General features: G+C 40.2%; 1 protein-coding gene and 1 long non-coding RNA gene across 2 annotated transcripts in view; one reads left to right on the top strand and one right to left on the bottom strand.

Moving 5' to 3' along the window:
* Positions 1-25,754, top strand: part of vps4b (vacuolar protein sorting 4 homolog B) — a 48,987-nt gene that overhangs the window by 15,437 nt on the left and 7,796 nt on the right. Inside the window, exons 5-10 of the mRNA XM_020529747.2 lie at positions 1,364-1,483; positions 2,393-2,549; positions 3,354-3,502; positions 6,230-6,311; positions 11,937-12,156; positions 17,141-17,281. Coding sequence (XP_020385336.1) covers positions 1,364-1,483; positions 2,393-2,549; positions 3,354-3,502; positions 6,230-6,311; positions 11,937-12,156; positions 17,141-17,281 — 869 coding nt within the window. The remainder of the gene's footprint in view (positions 1-1,363; positions 1,484-2,392; positions 2,550-3,353; positions 3,503-6,229; positions 6,312-11,936; positions 12,157-17,140; positions 17,282-25,754) is intronic.
* The window catches only part of LOC125486478, a 31,312-nt gene continuing 9,163 nt past the window's right edge, over positions 3,606-25,754 (bottom strand). The window contains exons 2-3 of the long non-coding RNA XR_007265137.1: positions 17,133-17,349; positions 3,606-3,808 (exon numbers count right to left, since the gene is read on the bottom strand). This is a non-coding gene — a long non-coding RNA (uncharacterized LOC125486478). The remainder of the gene's footprint in view (positions 3,809-17,132; positions 17,350-25,754) is intronic.

Genomic DNA, 25,754 nt, shown 5'->3' with positions numbered 1-25,754 from the left:
GTTTGTGGCACGAAAGTGCAATGTGCTCCCCAACCCCCCATCAAAGAGTAAATAAGTTATTAAGTTATATAATGTTGTGCTGTCACAGGCATAACATACTGCAGCAACAATAAAACTTAAATGAAATGTACCTTTGTTTTGAGTCCTACATATTATAGATGTTTAGAATTTGCACGGCATCTGAACAAATAGATGGTAATTATAAACTTCAGTTTATAAAGGACAGATCGCAGATGATTTTATTTTTTGCTCCTCTTTTAAACTTCACACTTAAGTGCTTTCTCCCACTCAAAACCTAACCCTTTAGGTGAAACAGGAATTATTTTTCTCATCAGACTTCCAAACAGGGCTCATTTTTATTCCTTAGTTCTTTTATAAAGGGCTGGAAATTGAAAGAAAAATTGAGTTTTGTTTGTCAACTGTTCTGATTTTATCAATTCCTTATCTATTTATGATTATTAATATTACAACATCATGCAAATTCTTGATAAAATTACTTCGTGGGTAGACCTCCATGTGCCTTATTTTGAAAAAAATAACTAACTGGTCAATAAGTCTGGATCAGTTTTAGTTCCTAACTGAATTTTAGCCTTTCTTCCATTGACATCTTCACCTATGCTTCATGCACTTAGTCTTTTACTTGACTGTATTGCTGACTAGATTACCTGCAACATCCACTGTCCTAACCCAACCTGTCCGAAACACATCATTCCTATCCTTCACCAAGACCCAATCTCCCATCACCCCTTCCTTGGCCTAAATTGCTCAAAACCGATAAGTGTTAAGTTTGAAATTTATGTCTCAACCTTTAATTCTTTCCATGCCTTATGCTTCCCAATTTCTGTGACTTCCTGTAACCCTATTTGTATTTGCTCCTTATCGCACCTCCATCCATTCATTCTGTCCTCTTAAATTCCCTCTATCCTTTGTCCCACTATTGGTGGTCATGTAAATCTCACTATCAGTTTCTTTCTCGCTTTTCTTCCCATTTTTTTGACATTGTTTAAAATCCACTGCTTAGCCAAGCCTCTCAACCTCTAATTTCTATTTCGACGGAACAATTTGGGGAAACCTGTGTACATTAAAGACACTATGTAAGCCAAGCCTTTTTGTTTCAGTCCTGTTTGATTTAACTTATTCAATAAACACAACAATTCCGTGTCAGCTTCCTAGAAGAGTGAGGATCCTAAATTCTCAAAATTTGGAGCTATTGATGGCATTGAAGCTGGTAATCTAACCATCAATATGCAAAGTGAAACAGGTGAAGGAATAAATTAATTATTTCAACTTTTTTATGATTAGTAATATGCAACTACTGAACTTGTGCTCCTTGTATCTTTATAAATACCTTTTTATTGTTTAGGTGCCATTGTTATGGAGAAGCCAAATGTGGGTTGGAATGACATTGCCGGTCTGGAAGGTGCCAAAGAAGCTCTTAAAGAGGCTGTGATTTTGCCCATCAAGTTTCCTCATCTCTTCACAGGTTGGTAACTACTTAAGTCTCTTACTAAAAATCTTGTAAAAGGCCTGAATTCTCTTGAAATTTGCTGTATAAATGTTTTTATTGGCAAGTCCATTGTCAACTTGGATCTCTGTTACTAATACTCAAAGTACTCAGGCAGTGGATGCATTCACCCCTGCACGTGAAAGAAGACCCAGGCATAACCAATCACAGGGATACCCAACTGGGAAAAAGGAGAAAGAGAGATAGACAGTATCTGTAAGGAGCTACTCCTCCAATCATAGCATGTATCTCTCATGCTCTCCCAGTCACCAATTAATGTGAGCAGTGCGTGAGAAACAATCAGGAGCAATGTGGGAGAGGAGCAGCAGCAGCTGGGAAAATAATTAGCCGTGTGCATGCTGGCAGACTGCCATTGGCTGGTCTGGCTCGTGCTGTTAGCTGTGGGGAGGAGGGTGAAATGAGGTTACAAAAGTGGAGGCTGCAGGAGATGATCAGTGAGAAAGAGGCTGCAAAGAGAGGCAAGAAAGAAATTTTGAAAAGTGGGGAAGAAGGAGGTTGTAACATAAAGAATGCTGGAAGGGTAATGAGGGAAGTAGAAGGCTGCAAGTATGAGAAAAGGAGAAGGTTGCAAAGGATGTGAAGGAGAAAGAAGAGGCGTCAAGGATCAGGGGAGAAAAGGAAGGAGGTGTCTTCAAGAGTTGGGGAGGGAAGAAATAGGAGGGTCACTTTTTTTTTTTCTTTTTAAAAGGCAAGTTGGAATATTGTTCTTTTGAGTTTGACTGTAACTTCACCCGGTGAAATGACATGAGCTTAGTTCTTTGATTAGTAGCTGATGTAGCTTCCATTTATTTTGTTTGGCTTTGATTGTAAAGGTCTTTTTTTTAAGCAGGGTTTGGAATTGAACTTTTAAGATATTTATCTCTCCAGGCAAAAGAACTCCATGGAGAGGAATCCTTCTGTTTGGTCCACCTGGAACTGGCAAGTCTTACCTGGCGAAAGCTGTGGCAAAAGAAGCAAACAACTCAACATTTTTCTCAATCTCCTCCTCTGACCTGGTTTCGAAATGGCTTGGAGAAAGTGAAAAGTGAGTTTCTATCATGCTGACTTTATGGAACTTTAATATTATCTTGCACAATTGCCTATTTGTAGGAAACAAATGTTTCCTGCCTGTTCTTTTTAAGAGCTATTTCTGAAAAGTATTGCACTTGATGGTTTCTGTATGATTTCAATCCAGGTCAAAGTGTTAACCCATACAAAGTACAATTAATGTAGTAAGATTGTTAATACCACTTGGCCACTTGGGTTTATGTGAATCTGTACAAAGTAGCTGCCTTGATGCTATTTCAATCAACAGTCTGATGAAGGCAGATGTTGATCAATAAATGGCATAAATGAAATTGAGTCCACTCAAGTTTCCCAAAATGCTGCGCTCTATGTCCGTTAGTTAAGTCTTAATAAAGCTTGAGTGATAAATCTATGCATGCGTGTATATGGACAAGGTCGTGAGCCAGTGGTTCCTGGGTTCAAGTCCCAACTGCTGTAAATCTGTGCAATAACATCTCTGAGCAGGTTGGTTCGAAAATATCTATAATGTAATTGGACAAAAGTCTTTAGTAACTCACTCTACAAAGTTGAGCCATAATCTGCAACTACGTTGTGGGCATTGAGGGAAAAAAAAGTGAGGAAAGGTTACTGGTAAATCGTAATCCAGAAATGTGATGATAAAATCCTTGCAAAAAGGAAGTAAGATTTATGAATGTGAATTGGTTTCCAAGATTTTTCAGATGTAAAGTCTATCTCAAGCATTTGGTAGCTATATCACAGGAGTGTTGTCACTATAAATACATACATTTAATCACTTCTGTATTTCTACTTTTGATTTATTCAGGTTGGTAAAGAATTTATTTCAGCTTGCCCGAGAGCACAAGCCTTCAATTATCTTCATTGATGAGGTTGATTCTCTTTGTGGTTCAAGGAGTGAAAATGAAAGTGAAGCTGCAAGGCGTATTAAAACGGAATTCTTGGTCCAGATGCAGGGTAAGCATCCTTGTTATGGCTAGTCAAATAAGCAGTCTTATTTATGATTTGTATGTAAAGTTTTATTAAGAATCTAAGAAACTAAAGAATGGAGTCGTACAAATTCATACAGGCCACCAGACCAAATACTTCACTGTAGTTGGCTAGTTCTTTAATTGGGAGCATTATCCAACCAAGTAGTCTTCTACAAAGAGGTTTTTGAAATTCTCTGACTCCTTGCTTAACAGCAAATGAAGTTGGGTTTCCAGAATCTCAGCGAAATATTATATCCTTTGTTCTTTGGTTGTTTCCTGTGACATGATGTTTCTGTGGTGTTAAAAAAAATTGTGCATCACAGAACTGTGATCCCTTTTTTATTTAACAAACTTCAAAATTGTTCCAAATATTTATGTAGTTCTTATTGTAAAAGCTGTTGATCAACACAGCATAAACAGATTTTGCTGGGTATCTGTTCCTCCCAGCCACTGTAATAGGGAGAGGCAATGAAATTCTAAATTTATTTGAGGGTCAATTTTGTCTTGACAAGTTCCAAATTTACAATTGAAGCCCGCACCTGTATCATGCAAAAACAGAGAATTTTCATTTCTATGAACTCTGAGCTGCAGAGAGTATCCTAATGCATGAATATCAAAGGGTTTGTAGGTTTTGCAAGTACGGTGAGTAATTAGGAAAGTTAATAGAATATTGCTTATTAGGAGGATAATTGAATACAAAAATGAGCATGTTATATTTAGATTGTACATGGCATTGATGAGATGACACCTGGAGTACTGTTTCTACTTAAGGAAGGATGTAAATCTATTGGAAACCCTTCAGAGAAGGGTTATTAGACTGTTACCTGGAATGGATGGGTGCGTTATGAGGGAATGTTTGATGGGTTAGGCTTGTATTCACAGTTTAGAGTAAAAGGTGACTTGTTTAAAATGTGTGATCCTGAGGGATCTTGACAGTGCATGTGGAAAGGATGTTTCTTCTTTTAAGAAAATCTAGAACTGTGGATCATTGTTTGAAAAAAAAGAGGTTGACCATTGAAAAGAGATAAGGATTTATTTTCCTCACGAAAGGTAATGCGTCTTTGGAAATCTCTGCTTCTACCACCTTCAAAGAGTCCTTGAATATTTTTATGGCAGAGCTAGTTAGATTCTTGTAAGGGGGGTGGGGAGGGAGTATTATTGCAAATATGTGGGCATATGGAGTAACTGGATCAGTCAGAATCTTGCTGAAGGATGCAGCAGGCTTGAGTGTCCTACTCCAAATTCGTATGCTTGTATTCAGATCTAAATTGATTTCTCTTTTTTTTTAATGACCATTTATTTTAAAGTATGGATTTGAACTAGTGGCATGTGAGTTTTGGTCTGTGTCTGAAGGGATTTATTTATTATCTTGTGGGTACTTCTTTAGCCACAATGATTTCTTTTAAAATAACAAGTCTGAGAGATTTCTTGAAAGCTGATGGGAATTTGTTTTCATTGGGATATTTTTCACCAACAAACAAAGTAAACAGTTATGCATTAGGAGATCAATTTGGAAGTTTCTGGAAATTATTTTTCTTTTGATTAGGGGAACACCCATAATTAGGGGCAAAAATGCTTTAGGGTTTTCAAATGTCTTAGCAAAATCTGGATGTGCACAATAAATGCTCCTGAGAAAGGGTAATAGTTTAGAACAGTTAAGAAATTACTTACCTCAGTGTAATGAGTGTAGTTTTAAAGTTCTATAACATTTGTTTGGTTAAGCCCTGAAGGGATTGTTTGAAGCTGGGAAAATCTAAGTTCAATTGTATGAAGGCTCAAGGAAGAGGTGATAAGATTCTTGTGTCTGACGAAATCAAACCTTGTATTTAATTGAAAGAGGATTTTCTCTCTAGTGTTGGGATTAATGGGATTGTAGTTTGCTATTTGTTCCAAAATCTTTAAATGCATATTATATGTAAGTAGTTTGGCTTATCCTATTGTTTTCATATCTTTTGCATTATAAACTTCAGTTTCATTGTTAAAATCAAACCTGCAGCACCACATGCTTGTGTTTCAATAAAAGACCACTTCATTAAAAACAAACAAAAACAAAATATGATCTATCAAGCCAGATTTCAGTCTGGAATTTGACTTGTCCAGTAAAAACATCAGCTGGGATCCTAAAAATGTATTAAATACTTCAGACACCAAGCAAAATTAGTATCAGTGGATGAAAGCTATTTGAAAGTTGTAATCACCAGAATACCAAACATTGATCTTTTAAACAAACATTCGTCCCACAAGAAAACCTTGAAATTTGTGCATCTGCATCAAATGCAAGAAAAATACTTCATTAAACTTGCCTATTGCAGCATTTTAGTTTCTCAGCATCATGTCTCCATCCATCAGTTCTCCTGACGTGGCACTATTTCAAAATCAACAGTGTGTCTGAATTGAACACCTGTTGTGATTTCTGCCGTTAGTGTTTTAGTGAAAAATATTTAGCTCCTTCCTGTATTGATGAACCTTTGCTACCTTATGAACCACAAGCTTTTTTCAATGAATGATCTGACTCTATTGCTGAGTCGTGAACCTAAATATTAGCTGAGATATGTCTAACTATACATGATGGGAATAACAGCCTTAATTTATTTAATCTAAATTACATGTTCTATATTTTCCAACTTGACACATTTCTGATTAAATTTCTTCTATGTCCTGTTATTTATACAATATATCATTACACAATATAACTACTAACAACTTTTGGCAGGTGTTGGAGTGGATAATGAAGGAATCTTGGTACTTGGAGCAACAAATATCCCATGGGTTCTAGATTCTGCCATAAGGAGGAGGTAAACTGCCACTCTTTTTTTTTAAAGCTAATGCTTTGTAAATTAAGTAGCATATGTCACAAGATTACCCACACTGGTAAACAAATTATGACTGCCTATGATCATGCATGCATGATGCTCCTTCTTTATGGCTGACAAACCTGCTGTTAAGGCAACTGAAAGTAATGTGTTATGAAACATTGCACTCCTAAGAATCACAGAGCAATTTTTCACTAAATAATTATCTCACATAACAAAGCTTTTTTGTGCACATTTCATGCTTCTGTTGAATAATTTAATTGTACAAACAGGTGTGAATCTTGGATATGCAACACTACATACAACCACCTGAGATACTTCTACTGTTTCAGAGAGAAGTAACTCATCTAAATGTGAAATCCTGGATGCTTACATCTAACTTATACTTGTATTTATTTGCGAATGATCAATGCTGTCACTGACCACATTAGGAAATTGTTCTCATTTTGTTTTATCATGACTTTCTGTTGATGTTGCAATTTATTTTAAAGTACAAATTTGTTGCAAGATTTGGGGGATAAAAGGTAAGTACCATAAAGATCTATTTAATCACGAGAGAGGTACTTTCTGTGAAGGTCTTAAATTATGTTGGAGGTACTGGTGGTTTCTTAATTTGTTTTGGCCCCTCATTGATAATTAGATAATACTGTAGAATCCTGAATTGTTTTGCATTGTTTATGAATTAACTTATTGCCAATCCTTAATTTCTTCTGAGAACGTGGTGCTGAGCTGCCTTCTTCAATATCTGCAATCATATGATGTAGGTATACCATCAGTGCTGTTAGAGAAGGAATTCTAGGATTTTGATCCAGCAACAGTGAAGGAACAGTAAAATAGTTCCAAGTTAGGATAGTATGTTGCTTGGAGGCAAATATGGTGTCTGCTGCCAGAGTCCTGGTGTGTGGGAGATGTGACTGGTTTGGAAGATGCTGATTTGAGAGTCTTGGTGAGTTATTGTGCATCTTCTGGAATCTACACACTGCTGTCACTGTGCATCAGTGTTGAAGGGAGTGAATGCTGAAGGTTTTGAGCTTCTTGAGTGTTGGAGCTGCATTCATTCAGGCAAGTAGACCGTATTCTATCACACTTCTGATTTGTGCCTTGTAGATGGTGGACAGGCATTATAGAAACCAGAGGTGAATTACTCACTGACCTCTTGTAGCCACAGCATTTATATAGCTGGTCCAGTTCAATTTCTGGTCAGCAGTAATGCCCAGAATGTTGATAACAAGGAATTCAGCAAATATCCAGAGGTGATGGTTAAATCCACTTTTGTCAGAGATGGTCTGGCAAATGTATGGCTGAAATGTTGCTTGCCACTTGTTGGCCTAAGCCCGAGTATTGTTCAGTTCTTGCTGGATTTAGATGTGGATTGCTTCATTATCTGAGGAGTAGTGAATGGCGTTGAACATTATGCAAACATCCCCATTTCTGACTTTACAATGGAAGGAACGTCATTGATGTAGCAGCTGAAGATGGTTGGACCTAGAGTACAAGTCTGAGGAACTCCTGCAGAGATGTCTTGTGGCTGAGATGTTTGTGGTTGTTAGAGGTCAACCATCTTCCTTTGTACTAGGTATGACTTCAGATTGCAGAGATCAGTGACCCTCAGTAATATTGGCTCCAGTTTGCCAGGGCTACTTCATGCCACACGCACTAACATACTGCCTTAATATCAAGGGCAGTCACCTTTTACTTCCTGTTTTGATTACAGTTCTTTTGACCATGTTTAGATTGAGGCCATAATGAAGTTAGGGGTTGTGGGCCTAGCAGAGCCCAAACTGAGCACTGCCAACAATACCTTCCATTGTATTGAAGATTGAGAATAGATTGATGGGATGGTAGCTGACCTGTTCAGTTTGATATGATTTTTGTGGACAGTGCATTCATGGGCAGTTTCAAAATTGGTAGATGCCAGTGTTGTAACTACACTGGAGTAGCTTGGCTAGGAGTGCAAATAATTGTAGAGCACACATCTTTAGTACTGTTGCTGGCATATTATCAGGGCCTATGGTCATTGAACTATCCAGTTCCTTTAGGCATTTTTTAATATCATGTAATGAATCAAATTGTTGAAGGCTATCATCAATGCTGATGAATCATCAATTCTGCTCCTGTTTGAAGATGCTTGCAAGTGCTTCAACTTTGTCTTTTACTCTGATATGCTGAGCACGCCCATAACTAAGGCTGGGGCTACTTTTGGAGCCTTCTGGTGAATTGTTTAATTGTCTTCCATCATTCACAAAACTGAATGTGGAAGGGTTGCAAAGTTTAGTTTTGATGTGCTAGTTGTCACTGCTTGACATAGAAATCATCCTGTAGAAGCAAATTACTGCAGATGCTGGAGAGCACAGCGGGTCAGACAGCATCCATGGGGAGATCGCAAGAAAACATTTTAAATCTCGATCACTCTTCAATAATCCTACATTGCACCTTCACCAAGTTGACGGCTCATTTATCAGTATGCATGGTTCTCTTTCTGGCATAACCTCCTGCACAATTCATTCAACCAGTGTTGATCCCTTGGCTTAGTGGTAACGTCTGGGGATATGCCAATCCATGAAGTTACAGCTTGTGTTTGAATAGGATAACTCAAAAAGCGTAATGGGGAAGAATACTAAATATCAGGATAAGCTAGCTTGTATTAGAAAATATTGCAAGAATTGTTTTAGATATATAGAAAATAAGACAGAGGCAAAAGTGGGTTTTGGACTGCTGGCAAATGATACTGGAAAAGTCATAATGGACAACAATGAAATGGCAGAGGAATTGAATAGATACTTTGCATCAGTCTTCAATGTGGAAGACACCAGCAGCATATCGAAGTTTGAGTGTCGGGGACAGGTGAGTGTGGTAACCGTCACAAAGGAGAAGGTACTGGGGAAGCTGAAAGGTCTGAAGGTGGATAAATCTCCTGGACTGGATGGAAACACCCCAGGGTTCTGAAGGAGCTAGCTGAGAAGATTGTGGAGGCACTGGTAATCTTGTGGAATGATTGAAATCAGGGATGGTCTCTGAGGACTGGGAAATGGCGAATGTAACACCCCTGTTTAAAAAGGGAGGGAGGCAGAAGATGGGAAATTACAGGCTGGTTGGCCTGACCTCAGTTGTTGCTAAGAATTTAGAGTCCGTTATTAAGGATGAGATTCAGATTACTTGGAAGTGCATGGTAAAATAGGGTTCAGTCAGCAGGGCTCTGTGAACTTTTTAGAATTGTTTGAGAAGATAACAAGCAAGTTAGATATAGAGGAGCAAGTGTATGTGATCTATTTAGATTTCCAGAAGCTGTCGCACAGGAGGCTGTTCAATAAGATAAGAGCCTGTGTTATTAGGGTCAGGGTACAGGGGGCATCGATGGAGAATTGGCTGACTGGCAGGAGGCAGCGAATAGCGATAAAGGGGTCCTTTTCAGGATGGCAGCTGGTGACTAGTGGAGTTCCACAACTATTCATGTTACACATTAACAATCTGGATGAAGTAATTGAGGGCATTGTTGTCAAGTTTGTAGATGCCAAAGATAGGTAGTGAGACAGGCAGTGTTGAGGAAGTGGGGAGGCTGTAAAAGGGCTTGGAAAGGCTAAGAGAATGGGAAGGAATTAACAGATGAAATAAGACGTGAGAAAGTGAGGTTATGCATTTTAGGAAGAATAGAGGCATAGACCATTTTCTAAATGGGGAAAGGCTTCGGAAATCTGAAAGCTTTGGAGTCCTAGTTCAGGATTCTGTTGAGGTTAACATGCAGATTCAGTCACCAGTTAGGAATGCAAGTACAAGTTAGCATTCATCTAGAGAGGCCTGGAATACAAGACCAGGGATGTACTACTGAGGCTGTATTCGGCTCTGGTCAGACCGTATTTGGAATATTGAGCAGTTTTGGACCCTGTATCGATGGAAGGATGTGTTGGTTTTGGAGGGGAGGTTTATGAGAATGATTCTGGGAAAGAAGGATGATGGACTTTGGAAGTATGTTGGTGGGGAATCTCATGGAAACTTGCAGAATATTGAGAGACCTGGATAGACTGGACATGGTGAACGTGTTTCCCCTGGGAGGAGACTGGGATCCGGTGGCACAGCCTCAGTGTGAATGGGTGACCCTTTTAGACTGAAACGTGGAGTAATTTCTTAAGTCAGGCATTGGTGAATCTTTGGAACTCCATGCTGCAGAATGTTGTGCAGGCCAAATCATTGAGTGTATTTAAGACAGTATCTTGATTAGTAAGGGGATCAAAGATTATGGGGAGGAGGCAGAAGAATGGGGTTGAGAAATCTATCATTCATGATTGAATGGCAGACTAGCTGGTCCGAATGGCCTAATTCTGCTCCGATATTTTATGGTCTTAATATGATTCAGCTGCTGATGGTCCGCAGCACCACATAGGTCCTGAGTCTTGAGTTGCTCGATCTGTTTGAAGTCCATTCCATTTAGCATCATGGAGTTATCACGCAGCACAATAGAATGTTTTCGATGTGAAGCTGGGTGGCCTTGCCCAAGGATTCTGTGGTGGTCACTCCTCCCAATACTCTTACGGACAGATGTGTCTGCTGCAGGTAGACTGAGAATGAGGTCAAGTATACTTTTCCCTATTGTTGGTTCGCTTACCAGCCACTGCAGATCCAGTCTAACAGTTATGTCCTTAAGCACTGTCAGCTTGGTAAATACTGGTGTAGCTGAACCAGTTTACGGCATTGAGGTCCCTTACCTAAAGGACATTTTGTGCACTTACCACCCTGAGTGCTTCCTCCAATTTCAGCATGGAGGAGAACTGATCTCCTCAACTGAGTGAGAGCAGTTGGTAGTAATCGGCAGAAGTCTTCTTTGTTAATGTTTGACCTGATGCCATGAGACTCCATGGGGTCCAGAGTAAGGATTTCCAAAGCCGCTCGTTTCCAACTGTGTCCCACTGTTCTGCCATACTTGAGGTTTGTGATAATGTCCTAGACAGCACTATGGTACAATGCCTTGAGAATGACTGTCAGGTTCTTGCTTGACTAGCCTGTGGCACAGCTCTCCCAATTTTGGAACAGGCCCTTGAATGTTGGTAAGGAGGACTTTGCAGGGTTAACAAAGCCATGTATGCTGTTGTCGTTTCCGGGTGTCTTGGATTTTGCCATGCAGTCTATTTTGATACATTTCTCGTATCAGACTTTGTAGCGAACTGATATAACTGAGGGCTACGCATCTGAAGTTCCATGTTGGCAAATCTAGGTAAAGGTGGTAGATTTTCTTCTAACTTTCCGAAAAGGTGTTAGTGAATCTAATGGGCTTTCAACAAGAATAAACAATGGTTTCTTGGTTACTATTAGATTAGCTTAATTGAATTCATATTTCATGATGCTGTGGTGGGATTTGAACCCATGGCCCCAGAGCGTTAATCTGGTGCTCTATCCACTTTAAGAATGCTAGGTTGACTCCTGAACCCAACTTTTAACTTAGTGAGGCAGTGCTAAAATATAGAGTAATGTCATGCATGTGCTTATTCAGACGGTCAAAAAGTTTTGTATACCCAATGATCACCATCAATATTAACCAAATTAAATTAATGCAACTGTTCACACTGATGTCTTCGGTGTAACAACATTTCTTACACTGAAACTGTTGTTTTCCAGATTTGAGAAACGTATCTATATTCCATTACCTGATCAGGGTGCTCGTGCTATGATGTTTCGATTGCACCTTGGAACAACTCAAAACAGTCTGTCTGATGAAGATTACCGGATATTGGCAAAGAAAACAGAAGGATATTCTGGGGCTGACATCAGTATCATAGTACGAGATGCTTTGATGCAGCCAGTCAGAAAAGTTCAGTCAGCTACTCATTTCAAGAAGGTAAGGTACCATTAAAAACTTTTAACCAGGATTTGCCCATTCTATTGATTGTTTAGATAAATGTAAAGAAATTACATTAACCAAAGCTGAAATTATATTTTGCCCTTTGTCTTTTTTTATTTGAGTCTCCATGCTCATTTTCTCCGATGCTAACCACCTTCTGTGACAGTAACCGAAATTTGGAGAACAATATCCAGAATGGGGAGGCGATGGCCTAGTGGTATTGTCGCTGGACTGTTAATCCAGAGACCCAGATAACATTCTGGGGACCTGGATTCGAATCCTGACATGGCAGATGGTGGAATTTGAATTCAATAAAATATCTGGAGTTAAGAATCTAATGGTGACCATTAATCCATTGTTGGTTGTCAGAAAAACCCATCTGATTCACTAATGTCCTTTAGGGAAGGAAACTGCCATCCTTCCCTCGTTTGGCCTACACATGACTGCAGACCCGCACAATGTGGTTGACTCAGAACTGCCCTCTGGGCAAATGGGGATAGGCAATAAATGCTGCCTAGCCAGCAACGCCCTCACCCTGTTGTTGAATAAAGAAGAAAAAAAATGAGTTGTGCTCTTTTTCTTTTAAGGACCTGCCTTGCTTTCAACCCAGTGTCCAATTTCTCTCTCACCTTTTGAATGGTTTCATTCGTGCTTGTTACAACAAATAGATTATATTTCCTTTCCCATGCTACAGTATGTTGATCCCAAAAGATTCTATTCTTTATTCTTTCTCTATCTTATTCTTGGGAGAAGTTACAAGTTCCCTTTGGTCACATGATCCATACGATTCAGTATTTACAGGTAATTTGTTGACACTCGTTAATTCTATCTCCAATATTGAACTCAAGGCTGCTGCCAAGTTCAAAATTACCTGCCAGTTACTGAGACCTAGATGAATCAAGTTCTTAGCAGAAAACTTACTGTTTTACTAAAATTGAATTCATTCTTTTCAATTCATACTCTAACCTATCTGTCCTGGTCTGAATACTAATTAACTCTCTCTCACATCTTAGGCTAACTCTGGAGGTTTAAAGCCTAGATGTTTTACTCAGTTGAAGTTACATCCTCGCTGATCAGATGCAAAAACCTCCTTTCACCACTGAAATGTGACCCACTTCCTGTCATATCTTCCTGGCTTTCATAGAAACGATCCTCTTTGTGCATTTTTCCTAAGCCCTAAATACATTAAGTTTCTGTTTGCCGAGTAGTGACTTTTGTACTCTGGGTTGTAAAGTGCTCACGTGTTTCTTAAGTAAGTGCATTTGAGTTTTAACATGTGATGCAGCTTTGCTTAACGTTTTGAGAAAAATTTTAGGAAATTACAGCATGTTGTTTTAAACGTTCTCACCCTAGTATATGTATGATTTTGTCACAGCTGAGAAATGTGGCATTTAGAATAAACATTTAATGGACCTCTATGAAACACCACTAAAATGTAATTATTGAGCAAGCATGTGAGTTTAGCATTTTAAAAAAAATTATCATGTGAAATTGAATGCGTTTTTTGCAAATTCAAACCAAGTTTGGCTAAGGTTTCTGCTTAAGTGTTTGAATGCTCCTGTCAGTACTCAATATGTTTCTGTAGCAAGTCGTAGCATTTCACTAATTATGTACATTATTTGGTGAATTATTTGGATTGCTAAGTTCTTCGGTTCAAATTTGGCATAATAAAAATTTACATGTTTATGACATAACAACCTCAGCAGTAAATACCAGTCTGTTGTGAAATAGTGGCTGCAGCAGCAAACAGCGTTTTAGTAATTGGTTATTTATAGACAAACTGCTAATTCTGATGAAAGGTTATCATCTGAATGTTAACTCTGATCAGATGCTATAAGACTTGAATATTTCCAGCATTTTCTGTATTTATTGCAGATTTCAAATGTTTAACTTGTGATTGGCTAGCAGATTTTTAAAAATTCATTCATGGGATGTAGGTGTCGTTGGATGACCATTTATTAACTGTCCCTAGTTAGTCTTGAGCTGCAGCCTTGAACTGCTCCAGTCTACCTGCTGTAGGTTGATCTACAATGCCACGTTTCCTAGTCAGGATGTGTGACTTGGAAGGAAACTTGCAGATGGTGGTCTTCCCATGTATCTGCTGCCCTTGTCCTTTGAGATAGGAGTAGTTGTGGCTTCAGAAGGTGCTATCTAATGATCTTTGGTGAATTTCTGCAGCACATCTTGTGGATAGTACACGCTACTGCTACTGAGCGATGGTGGAGGGAGGGGATGTTTGTAGATATGGGGCCAATCAAGCGGGCAGCTTCGTCCTGAATGATGTCAAGCTTTTTGAGTGTTGTTGGAGCTGCACTCATTCAGGCAAGTGGGAAGTATTCCATCACATTCCTGACTCGTGCCTTGCAGATGGTGAACAGGCTTTTGGGCGTCAGGAGGTGAGTTACTTGCTGCAGTATTCCTAGCCTCCGACCTGCTCTTTTAGCCAGTTGAGTTTCTGATCAATGGTAACCCCAGGATGTTGATGGTGGGGGATTCAGCGATGGTAACACCATTGAATGTCAAGGGGCGGTGGTTAGATTGTCACTTAGTTCATAGATAGTTCATAGAATCCCTACAGTGCGGAAACAGGCCCTTCGGCCCAACAAGTCCACACCAACCCTCAGAGGGTCCCATCCAGACCCATCCCCCTATAACCCATAGAACCAACACATCCCTGAACATTACGGGCAATTTAGCATGGCCAATCTACATAGCCTGCACATCTTTGGGCTGTGGGAGGAAACTGGAGCACCCGGAGGAAACCCACACAGACTTATTGGTGATGGTCATAGCCTGCCATTTGCGTGGCACGAATGTTACTTGCCTCTTGCCAGCCCAACCCTGGATATTGTCCAGATCTTGTTGCATTTGAACTTGGACTGTTTCCCATCTGAGAAGTTGCAAATGGTGCTGAACATTATGCAATCATCGGTGAACATCCCCATTCTCTTACCTTACGATAGAAGGAAGGTCATTGATGAAGCAGCTAAAGATGGTTTGGCCTAAGATGCTGTCCTGAGCAACTCCTGCAAAAATGTCCTGGAGCTGAGATGACTGACTTCCAACAACCACAACCACCTTCTTACGTGTCAAGTATGACTCCAACCAGTGGAGCGTTTGCCCCCTCATACCCATGGATTCCAGTTTTGCCAGAGCTCCTTGATTTCACAGAGTTGAAATCAGTCTTGATGTCAAGGGCTGTCCCACTCTCCCTCACCTCTTAGAATTCTGTCTTATGTCCATATCTAAACTAAGGCTGTAATGACATCAGCATTTGAGTGACCTTGGCAGAACCCAAACTGGGACTCAGTGAGCAGAATATTTCTGAGCACTGTTGATGACGTCTTCTATCTAATGATTTTGTTTTATTCATTCATGAGATGAAGGTGTGTCTGGTTAGGCCATTATTTACTGCCCATCCCTACTTGCACAGAGGGCAGTTTAAGAGTCAACCACATTGCTGTGGATCTGGAGTCACTTGTAGGCCAGACTAGGTAAGGATGGCAGTTTCCTTCCCTAAAGAACATTAATGAACCAGATGGATTTTTCTGACAATCTACAATAGTTTCATGGTCACCATTAGACTCTTAATTCCAGACTTATTATTCAAATTTCACTACCTGCCATGGCAGGATTTGAGCCCAGGTCCCCAGGACATTACCTAAGTCTTTAGATTAGTAGCCATCTCCTCCCCTCAAGAGTAGAGTACTCTGTTGAGAGTAGACTGGTTTTTGAGGACAGAATGTATCTATTTTCTAAATAGATGCTACTGAGTGTACTGGAAGAGCTTGGCTAGGTGAGGGGCAAGTTCTGGACCACAAGTCTTTAGCACTATTGCTGGAATGTTGTCAAAGCTCATAGCCTTTGCTGTAACCAGTGCCTCCGGCTTTTTCTTAATATTATGTGGAGTGAATCAAGTTGGCTGAAAATTGGTATCTGTAATGCTGGGGACCAGTAGAGGAGTCTGAGATGGATCATCTGCTTGGCACCTCTGGCTGAAGATTGTTGCAAATCCTTCATCCTTATCTTTTGCACAGACGTGCTGGGCTCTTCCATCATTTTGAGGATGGGGATATTTGTGGAGCTGCCTCTAGTGAGTTGTTTAATCATGCACCACCACTCACTATTCAATGTGGCAGAACTACAGAGTTTGGATCTGATCTATTGATTGTGGGATCAAGTAGCTCTCTTTATCAATTGCTGCTTAGCAGGCAAACAGTCCTGTTTGGTAGCTTCATCAGGTTAACACCTCATTTTTAGATATACCTGATGTGGTTCCTAGCATGCTCTCCTGCACTCCCCATTTAACCAGGGTTCATCCCCCTGGCTTGATGGTAATGGTTGAGTGGGGTGTATGCTAGGACATGTTGCAGATTGTGCTGGAGTACAGTTCTGCAGTTAGCTCACAGGGCTACATGGATACACGATGGAGGGTAATCACAATGTGAAGACAAAGCTTTGTCTCCACAAGCACAATGCGGTGGTCACTTTTATCAATGCTGCCATGTACAGGCACATCTGCAGATTGATAAGGATGAGGTCAAATATATTTTTCTCTCTCGCAGGTTCCCTCGACCCAGTCTGGCAGCTGTGTCCTTTTCGGACCCAACCAGCTCGATCACTAGTACTGCTGCTGAGTCACTTTTGGTGGTGAACATTGAAATTCCCCACCCAGAGTGCATTTTCTGCCCTTGTCACCCTCAGTGCTTCTTCTGAGTAGTGTTCAACATGGAAGAGTACTGAGTCATCACACGAGGGAGATGGGGTAATCAGCAGGTTTCCTTGCCCGTGCCATAAGACTTCATGGGGCCCATAGTCAATTTTGAGGACTCCCAGGGCAACTGTCTTGACTGTATATATTAAATAGAAATGTTTATGTTGTTACTCAAAATGTTGCATAAAATACATTTAAATTTTGTTATTGTTCACATTGTTAACTTGCAACATGTTAGTTGAATGCAGTTTGCCTTTACATTTGTAGGTCAGAGGTCCTTCAAATGCTGATCCATCTGTGATTGTGGACGACCTCCTAACGCCATGTTCACCTGGTGATCCCAACGCTTTGGAGATGACTTGGATTGATGTTCCAGGGGATAAGCTTCTGGAGCCTGTCGTGTCCATGGCAAGTGACCTCAATTTCTGCACATTTTAGTGTTATGTCTCAGATCTTCAGTTGCTTATAATTTTCTCCTGTGGGAACATATCATGAGGATGAAATGTTTACAGCCATCTTCTGTGCCTATCCAAAACAGTCATCTTGAAAGAGTTTAATGAATCTGTGCACGTACAATAAATAAATTGGCAGCTGTAGATTTATGTTTTGCTTTAACATTGATCATTTAATATGGCCTTCGCTCCTGTTTCGGGTCACAAATTTCGTTTTAAAGTTCTTAGGTGCTAGTCTGTTGTAGGTGTACCTATAAATTTAAAAGGTAAACTACACTTGGAGTAGTTGGTGTTTTTATGGAGTGGCCTCTGCTGCTTTCTGGCATTTCCTTGGTCAGCTCTCTGTTTCACAACCTTTCTAGCTCCTCCAACAACCCTCTGGCTGTTGACCTTCAGACTGCCGCTTATACTTCTCCCTGATCCACCCTCTAATGGCTGACTCTTTACTCTACAGCTCCCTGACCGTGTAGGTGGCGTTTCATTTCATCGACCACCTGCTTTTTGACTTGCTTCCCCTTCCTGAACTCTCACTGTCACCAAAGAATCTGGAGATCAGTGAGTGGCTGTTCAGGAGTGGGGAGCAGCAAGCAAAAAATTCAATGAGTCAGGGAACAGCAAAAGCCCCAGGTTCCAATCGTCAATATCTAGAAGGTGGTTTAGGGAGTGGGAGAGGCCATGAGCTGTAGAGTTGTCAGTTCGGAATAGAGTGTGAGACAAGTTGTGTGCTTGGAGGGTTGGCAGCAAGACAGATGTCAAGACGCTGCAAGCCTGAGGGTTGGTGACAGGGTGCACCAGGGAGTGTGCTGTATGGCGCGCACAAGATTCAAGAAGCAGAATCGGCAGCAACCGGAGGTAAGCCAAAAGCTCCCGTAGGACTTTTATAATTTTTAACTTTTTAAATATAAACTAAAAAAAATTTCATTGACCAACAGGAATTTAGCAGTAAAGTATTTCAACTTGCACAGTAAAACGTTTTTTTTCTCTGTTGACAAAGGTTCTGTAGAGCCTAATTACAGCTTTTACTTAATGGGAAACTGTAATTAACTTAGTCATTTTACTTAAAATTAAACATAACAATTGTAACTGACGTTATGTAGTATATGCATCAGATGTCATGTATGCTAATTGGTTACTTTAGTAAATGTGAAAATGACACTGGAAATGCATTTGTCGCTATTGTAAAAATTATTTCACACAAGATACTTTGAGATGTTTTGAGATACAAAGCGCTGCATAAATATCATTCTACTCTTCAAGTGAAACGTTACTAATCCAAATGGAAAGAACCACATTCTTTAAAAGAAAACTAATCTCTAGGTGCCATGATTTTTCTGTTTCCCTATATTTTAATGCTTGTAAGCTCACTGCCACTCCCCATCCCTGCCTCATTCTATGTATTCCTATTTTTGGGAACTTTAGATCTGAAAAATATTTTCTATTTTCCCCTTTCATGTTTTTTCTGGCTTTTTGTTTTGTCTTTCAATTTCTGTCTTGTAGTTGATTCTGCCGTTGAATTTCTTTTTTTTTTGGTTTTACTTAGTCCTCCTTTCTTATCATCCTTTAGGCCCACTATACACATGTGGTCTTTGCTCTGTATGTGTCAGATTTTACCATCAGTTTCATTTATCACAAACAAATAAAATGCTAACCTGTTTTCTTAAATAGAGGAAGACAAATAGGAGGACGTCATGCTTAACAATAGTTTCCAGGTCAGACTACATCCTGGATACGAAGAAGTCTTTATCCCCTGAAGGCGCGACAGAAATATAAAATTCAGTCTGAGAATTTAAAGAATGAATTATGAGCAAAGGCCAAAGAACCAAATCCATCAAACCATGAAAAGAATAAATTTGAAAGAGATCTTCAATATACCATAGTATAGCTTGTGTATGAAAGGTAAATCTGGGTTTCAGATTGGGGGAGGGCAGGTTCAAATGAATTAAAAGCCAATTTAGAATCAGTGTTGGGAAGTTGTTCAAGTTACTGTAAAATGTATTTTTAATCAACAAAAGCAAATAAGAAAGTGGGAGAACTTTCAAATTGAGATTCTTTCTAGATGGATGAGTTAGGACCAGCCAAATTACCACCTTTAAGTGTAATTTGTCTTGTAAACTGTGCAGTCACACTTTTTGCCCTAAGTTATGTAATTGTCACTTGAGATAGTAAACTCACTACTCCATTACCCAACATGCATTGCTTGTGTTTGCAGGTGTTTAAGCCAATAATAATGTGCTTGCAAATCGTGTGGCTACTTAATTAATGGTTGAAATCAAAATCTGAATTGATACCCACTGGAGCAGGAGGAGCCAATCAGTCTTTTGAGCCGATTTCACTGTTCAAGTAAATTGTGGGTGACCTGTGTCATGATTCCATCAATAACTCTTGGTATCCTTGCTGAATAAAAATCTTATGGATCTCAGTTTTAACATTTTGAATTAACCTAACTTCACTCTTTTGGGGAAGAAACCACATGGTTTTGACTACCCTTTGTGTGAAGAAATGCTTTCTTTCATTATATCTGAACAATTTATGTCCAATAGTAAGGTTATCTCCCTTCTAGACTGAAAACCAAGGGACACAGTTTCTCATCTATAAAGCCTTTAAATGTTTTAAAATCATCTTAAATGCCATCTTCTTTACGACATTTTAAAGTACCATCTGTATTCATGGGAATACAAGTTTAGATTATGTAACTGTCCTTCTATTTCAGTATCATTTTGGTGAGGTTGCATTGCGTGCCTCAAGACCAGTAAATTCTTTCTATTGTGCACTGTCTCGAACTGTGAATGCTGTGTCCCAGTTGTGGTCTAGGCAGAGTTTTGTCATCTTCAACTGTGCCTCGATTCGAGATGACACTGACCTACTCGGGTTTTAATTCTGCTGTGAGTCTTCATGTGACTGAATAGGTTAATTCTTGACCCGAACATCTTTCAGCAAATGGGGCAGGATGACCCATGAGTTAGCAGAATCCAGACTGCAGGATTTTTGTATCTCTCCTTTCCTGCCTGCCATTAAGGCATTTGTATCAAGCATGATGCATGTCGATGGACAAGTTGTTGCTGTTTTGAATGTTTGGTAGAGTGCTCTTTACAGTCATTAATGTCAATGCTGTTATGCTTCAAGAACAACTTCATGGTGTCTTTATAACATTCTCTTTTTCTTACCTGGTTCACTGACAATTCGAGAGATGAGAAGACAAGGTCCATTGTAGTTTATTTTGCAAGAATTTTTCCTGATTGCTGGTAGAGCCGACTTGGAGGATGCTAGCATTTATTCAAGTTTCTTCTCCTTTTAATATACAGAACGTGGCAAAAGCACTGCTGGTGGAATTTCTCTAGAGCTCTGGTGTGTTGCTGATGCGTAGACCAGCAACTGCTCTATACCAGAACTTCAGATTTGTTAAGGTTTTTGTTATCAAACACTCTGCTATATTTTTTTTTCTAGAAGGCTGAGCCGACGCAGTGATTCTGTGTTGGATCTCGTTGTTAATGGTTGCCTTTTGAGAGAAGTGGTTGTTAAGGTGTGAGAAGTGCTCAATATACTGTGAAGTCCCTCATATATGGGAGATGGAATATTTTGCTGACCATGTGTGGCTGGTATGTTTGTTTTGACAATGTTCAAGGATGAACAGAGTTTCTTGTAAGCAGAATTGAAGTGATAGTGGATAGTGGCTTGCAAATCTGATGCAGAGTGGGCAGTGACACTGTAGTCATCCAAATACTGTTAATCATTTGATGGTCAGTTTAGTTTTGGCACGGAGGCAATTGAGATTATAAAGAAGGAGTTCTTTTCTTCTGTCTGCAAGATAGGTGCACAAATCCTGATGTGAGGAAAAGCCCACCAGCTGTGAAGGACTCAGCTAGGATTATCATCCCGGCAATTAGTGTTGGGTTTTTTTTTGTTTGATTGTATGTTGCAGCTGTCAGATAAATGGTAGTTTATCCATAGATTCTACACTGGGTATGGAGAGAGAGCCTGGAGAATATCAGCTGCCACTGTTGATTCAAGATTGTATTGTCAGCAATGTTCTTTCTGGCATTGTCCACTTGACCCTGTTTTATCGATGTTCCTGAATCTGCAAAAAGCTTTGCATGGCATTTTGTTGGACTTCTCTAGTTTTCCCTTTGCACCATTTGTCTTTTGTGTTTCAGATTTGTCTTTGGGTTTTAGCCTTGAACTGTCTGAATGTTGCATTCTTGAATTGAAACCTTTCATTGTTCTGCCAGGGAATAAAGGCTGCTTCTTTCTGTTCAAAGAGGTCATGTATATTCTGCATTGTTGGTCAGACCAGTTGGATTCTCGAATCGTTTGGTAGGGCTGAGAGACTGAACCAATTCCTCTTGGACTTTTGGTTCTTACGATAGCACAGTGTGCTAGATGGCAGTGCATTGCCAACTGAACAAGTTTTAAAAAAAAAAAAAAAAAAATTCTGTCTAGCATGTTCCCTGCATGAATCAAGTGATATGTTCATCACTTAGATCATTGACTCAAACAGTGACATTATCAAGAAATTCCAGTGTTTTTGTCATTCTGGCAATGTTATAATGAGGCCATGCTAAGCACGCTTTCTTAGTAGGGGTAACATCATGTCCATTGGCTTTCTTCACTCCACTTTTCCCAATGGTGGTTCTTCTGAAGTTGGCCAGCCCTGTCCCCAAGAAGGATGGTCTTTTGGCAGTAAGGACTTTATCAAGGTCAGAAGTGAACTTTTCCTCCACTGCTTCACCTGAGTAAAGAGCTGGAGCATATTGATTATGGCTGAGCTTGAGGTATGGGTGTCATGAGTATTTCATTCATACATTTAAGATTCTGCCAGTACATCCAAGATCGTATTCCAAATGATAAAACCAACTCCACAGACACCAAGATTGTTGCGATTGCATAAAATGTGAACTGTTGATCTTTGAATCCAGTCTGCCAGTGTAATAACTGAGACTTTCATAGTCTCAAATGGTCTTAAAAACAGATCAAAAACAACTGGCTTAAAATGGCCATAGACATCGCCAAACCCCACAAGTTGCCAAGTTTCAATAAACTTTGAATTAAACAAAAGACAATCTGAGCTGAAATTAACACTTTAGCAAGTGCAGTCAGCCACCCCATTGGGGGTGCGAAAAGCCTATCTCTTATTTAAATTTACACCTGTGAGGTTCTTCACATGTTGAAAATGGAACCTTGTCAATAGTTGAGCCTGAAAATGTAACTTCAGACAATGTACAAGCAGCCTGTATTTCAACGAGCATTTTTGGCAGAGCAGGGGAGAGGGATTTTAGATTGCAGAACTAAAGATAAACTGGAGAAAGTTCTCTCTTGGATGTGGTCAGATTGAAACCTGAAAACAAAGGATGCCAAAAGGACTCCAACCTGTATATTCTTTGATTTCCTTTCGTACTGGGTATTATCTCCTTTTACCTTTGTACCTGTGTTTGTGATCTCAAGTGACAGCCCAAAGGCCTGCATGCTTGGTGTTGTATCTTTATTATTTTTCTCAGGCTTAGCAGTAGTAAGCATGCGCTTTCCTTTAAGTCCAGAAAACGTTGATATTGGCTTTTTACTACTGCAATAAAATAGGAGCAGGTTCACACCTTCTGACCTGGTTGTAACAGAGTTTCTGTCTGTCTTATACTTCCAGTAGAAGGGATATTCTCTGTTTGTTCTTTCAACTGCTGTCTTGAGGAAAACTTGTCTCAGGCACACGTTATAATTTCAAGTTTTGATGTTTCATATGATATGATTTCAGTTCTTTCTGGATAGCATCTCTTGAAATTATCCATGAGCATTTCAAGTTGCAAAATATAAAGTTTTCTTCCTTACATCATAAGGATGATGATCCTGCAGGATGTGGTGCCCTAACAGATGTGGAACAGTTTATTTTTAGGGCACCTTTTCTAACCACCTATCCATTTGGGGCCAGCAGTGGGTACCCATAAGAGGACTGCTTAGTTGCAAATACAGTTGCCCAAATGCAGGTGCTTAAAAACCTTCAAGCATCTAAGTTCTGAAGAACAATTATATTGGACTCAAAGTTAACTATTTCTGTCTTCCCAGGTTTTGCCAGACCTGCTGAATTTCTCCTGCACTTTCTATTTTTATTTCAACCTTCATGCATCATTGCTTGTGTGCAAGTCTTGACTCCCAGGTTCCCTTCACTAACTCTCCAGCTATAAGAATTGTAAAGTAGCTCCTGGTAAATGGAGCCATGCGCATGACTGTGTTTAATGTAAGCAACCTTGGGTTGCCATCATTGTTCTCATGATCTTGACGAGTTGGTAGTCAGATTTTGGTAACTTGTCGAGTGATGATGATTGGGAACAACTTGTTGTTGTGGCCTTCTTTCATCTTTTCAGCTGGCGAGATGCACGGTCATCCTTTGCCTGTTCTGTTATTGAGGACTTTTTGGACCTCACTTTGTCTGGTACCACTGATCCCCTTACCAGGAGCAAGGCATTCCTGACTCTGTCATTCAAGGGTTTATCAGAGCACATAGTCATACAGTATGGAAACAGACTCTTCGGTCCAACCAGTCCATGCCAAACATAACCATAAACTAAACTAGTCCCACCTGTCTGCCCCTGACCCATATCCTTCAAACCTTTCCTGTTCACGTACTTATCCAAATATCTTTTAAATGTTGTAATTGTGCTCACGTCGACCACTTCCTCAGGAAGTTCTTTCCACACTCTGTTTTTAAAAAAAAAAAAAAAAAAAATTGCCACCATGCCTTTTTAAAATCTCTCCTTCAAAATGTGCCCCCTAGTCTGGAAATCCCCCATCTTAGGGAAAAGACACCTAACATTAACTCTATCTATACCCTTCATGATTTTTATAAACTTCTATCCGGTCACTCCAATTCAAGCTGGCAGTCGATGTACTGAAAGCTCTATACAATAATAGCATAGTTATTTCTTAACTCTTGTGATGAAGGCCACCTTTCCATTAGTCTTTCTTAATATTATTTTGTACCCATTCCATGTAAACAAGCAAATTACATGAAGTAGGCCATTTGACCCTATGAGCCCACTCTGTCATTCAGTAAGGTAATGGCTGATCCGCTTGTTTGAATTCCACGTTCCCGTCTACCCCCGGAACATTTAATTTCTTGCCTAACAAGAATCTATTTACTTCCGCCTTAAAAGATTTTCAATGACCCTGCCTGCACCAACATCTAAGGAAGTGTTCAAAAATCCAAAAGATTTTTGCAACTCTGCACTTGAACCCTTATTACTTATTCTTCATAGTATTTAGAAAGTATTCTTTTTAGGTCCAAAATGGATGATCTCACATTTTCTCACCCTGAATTTCCATCTGCCACAATTTTGCTCACTAATGTAACTAATCAAATGCTATTTGTTTCCAACTATACACAGTAAGAATATTGAGTTCTGAGAAAGGGTCACGAAACGTTAACACTGATTTGTCTCCATAGACGCAGCCAGACCTGCTGAACTTTTCCAGCAATTTCTGTTTTGTGTAAGAATATTTGTTTATCCCTTGGTGCTGGTCATTCTCTCAGCAAGGAATACAAAAGGAATAAAAATCCTCTTAGTCCCCATTTGTAGTGTTTATCATAGCAGTGTCAACTTGGGAGAATAGAGAAAAGCCAGTTATCATGAAGCAGAGATAGTAGGAACTGTAGATGCTGGAGAATCCGAGACAACAAGGTGCAGGGCTGGATGAACACAGCAGGCCAAGCAGCATTGTAGGAGCAGAGAGGCTGACGTTTCGGGCCTAGACCCTTCATCAGAAAAGGGGGAGGGGAAGGGGGTTCTGAAATAAATAGGGAGAGAATGGGAGGCGGATAGAAGAGGGATAGAGGAGAGGATAGTTGGAGAGGAAACAAACAGGTTGAAGAGGCGGGGATGGAGCCAGTAAAGGTGAGTGTAGGTGGGGAGTTAGGAAGGGGATAGGTCAGTCCAGGGAGGACGGACAGGTCAAGGGGGCGGGATGAGGTTGGTCGGTAGGAAATGGTGGTGCGGCTTGAGGTGGGAGGAGGGGATGGGAGGAAGAACAGGTTAGGGAGGCAGGGACGAGCTGGACTGGTTTTGGGATGCGGTAGGGGGAGGGGAGATTTTGAAACTTGTGAAATCCACATTGATACCATTGGGCTGCAGGGTTCCCAAGCGGAATATGAGTTGCTGTTCCTGCAACCTTCGGGTGGCATCGTTGTGGCACTGCAGGAGGCCCAGGATGGACATGTCGTCTGAGGAATGGGAGGGGGAGTTGAAATGGTTCGCGACTGGGAGGTGCAGTTGTTTATTGCGAACCGAGCGTAGGTGTTCTGCAAAGCGGTCCCCGAGTCTCCGCTTGGTTTCCCCGATGTAGAGGAAGCCACACCGGGTACAGCGGATGCAGTATACCACATTGGCAGATGTGCAGGTGAACATCTGCTTGATGTGGAAAGTCTTCTTGGGGCCTGGGATGGGGGTGAG

Source organism: Rhincodon typus, chromosome 2 (assembly GCF_021869965.1).
Source record: "Rhincodon typus isolate 14 chromosome 2, sRhiTyp1.1, whole genome shotgun sequence".
Lineage (NCBI taxonomy): Eukaryota > Metazoa > Chordata > Chondrichthyes > Orectolobiformes > Rhincodontidae > Rhincodon > Rhincodon typus.
This window is presented reverse-complemented; position numbering and strand designations above follow the sequence as displayed.